Here is an 862-nt window from a genome sequence, read left to right as displayed (position 1 = left end):
TGGCGTCCCCTCCGCCGGTGTCCCCTCCATCAGTGTCCCCTCCACCGGTGTCCCGTCTGTTGGTGTCCCCTCCATTGGTGTCCACTCCACTGCTGTCCCCTCCATTGACATTCCCTCCATCAGTGTCCCTTCTGTTGGTGTCCACTCCACTGGTGTCTCTTCTGATGGTGTCCCCTCCATCGGTGTCCACTCCATCGCTGTCCCCTCCGTCAGTATTCCCTCCATCAGTGTCCCCTCCACTGGTGTCCCCTCCATCAGTGTCCACTCCACCGGTGTCCCCTCTGTTGCTGTCTCCTCCACTGGTGTCCCCTCCGTCAGTGTCCACTCCACTGGTGTCCTCTCCGTCGCTGTCCCCTCCACTGGTATCTCTCCATCATCGTCCCCTCCGTCGCTGTCCCCTCCATCGTTATCTCCTCCATCTTTGTCCCCTCCGTCACTGTCCCCTCCATCATCATCCCCTCCATCATCGTCCCCTCCATCGATGTCCCCTCCATCTTTGTCCTCTCCATCATCGTCCCCTCCGTCGCTGTCCCCTCCATCGTTATCTCCTCCATCTTTGTCCCCTCCGTCACTGTCCCCTCCATCATCATCCCCTCCATCATCGTCCCCTCCATCGATGTCCCCTCCATCTTTGTCCTCTCCATCATCGTCCCCTCCGTCGCTGTCCCCTCCATCGTTATCTCCTCCATCTTTGTCCCCTCCGTCACTGTCCCCTCCATCATCATCCCCTCCATCATCGTCCCCTCCATCGATGTCCCCTCCATCTTTGTCCTCTCCATCATCGTCCCCTCCATCGCTGTTCCCTCCATCTTTGTCCTCTCCATCGCTGTCCCCTCCATCTCTGTCCCCTCCATCATGGTCC

General features: G+C 59.3%; 1 protein-coding gene across 1 annotated transcript; it reads left to right on the top strand.

Moving 5' to 3' along the window:
* Window positions 1–41: 41 nt before the first annotated feature.
* LOC104281994 (elastin-like) lies at window positions 42–828 on the top strand (the record flags this gene model as incomplete). Its single annotated transcript, XM_009880060.1, has 2 exons — window positions 42–182; window positions 319–828. Coding segments are annotated over 2 exons (651 nt in total), but the record flags the coding sequence as incomplete, so codon positions are not given.
* Between the last annotated feature and the right edge of the window lie 34 nt (window positions 829–862).

The sequence above is a fragment of the Charadrius vociferus genome, unplaced genomic scaffold, assembly GCF_000708025.1.
Source record: "Charadrius vociferus isolate BGI_N301 unplaced genomic scaffold, ASM70802v2 scaffold2082, whole genome shotgun sequence".
Taxonomy (NCBI): Eukaryota; Metazoa; Chordata; class Aves; order Charadriiformes; family Charadriidae; genus Charadrius; species Charadrius vociferus.
Note: the sequence above shows the minus strand (reverse complement) of the source record. Positions and strands in the feature narration are given on the sequence as shown.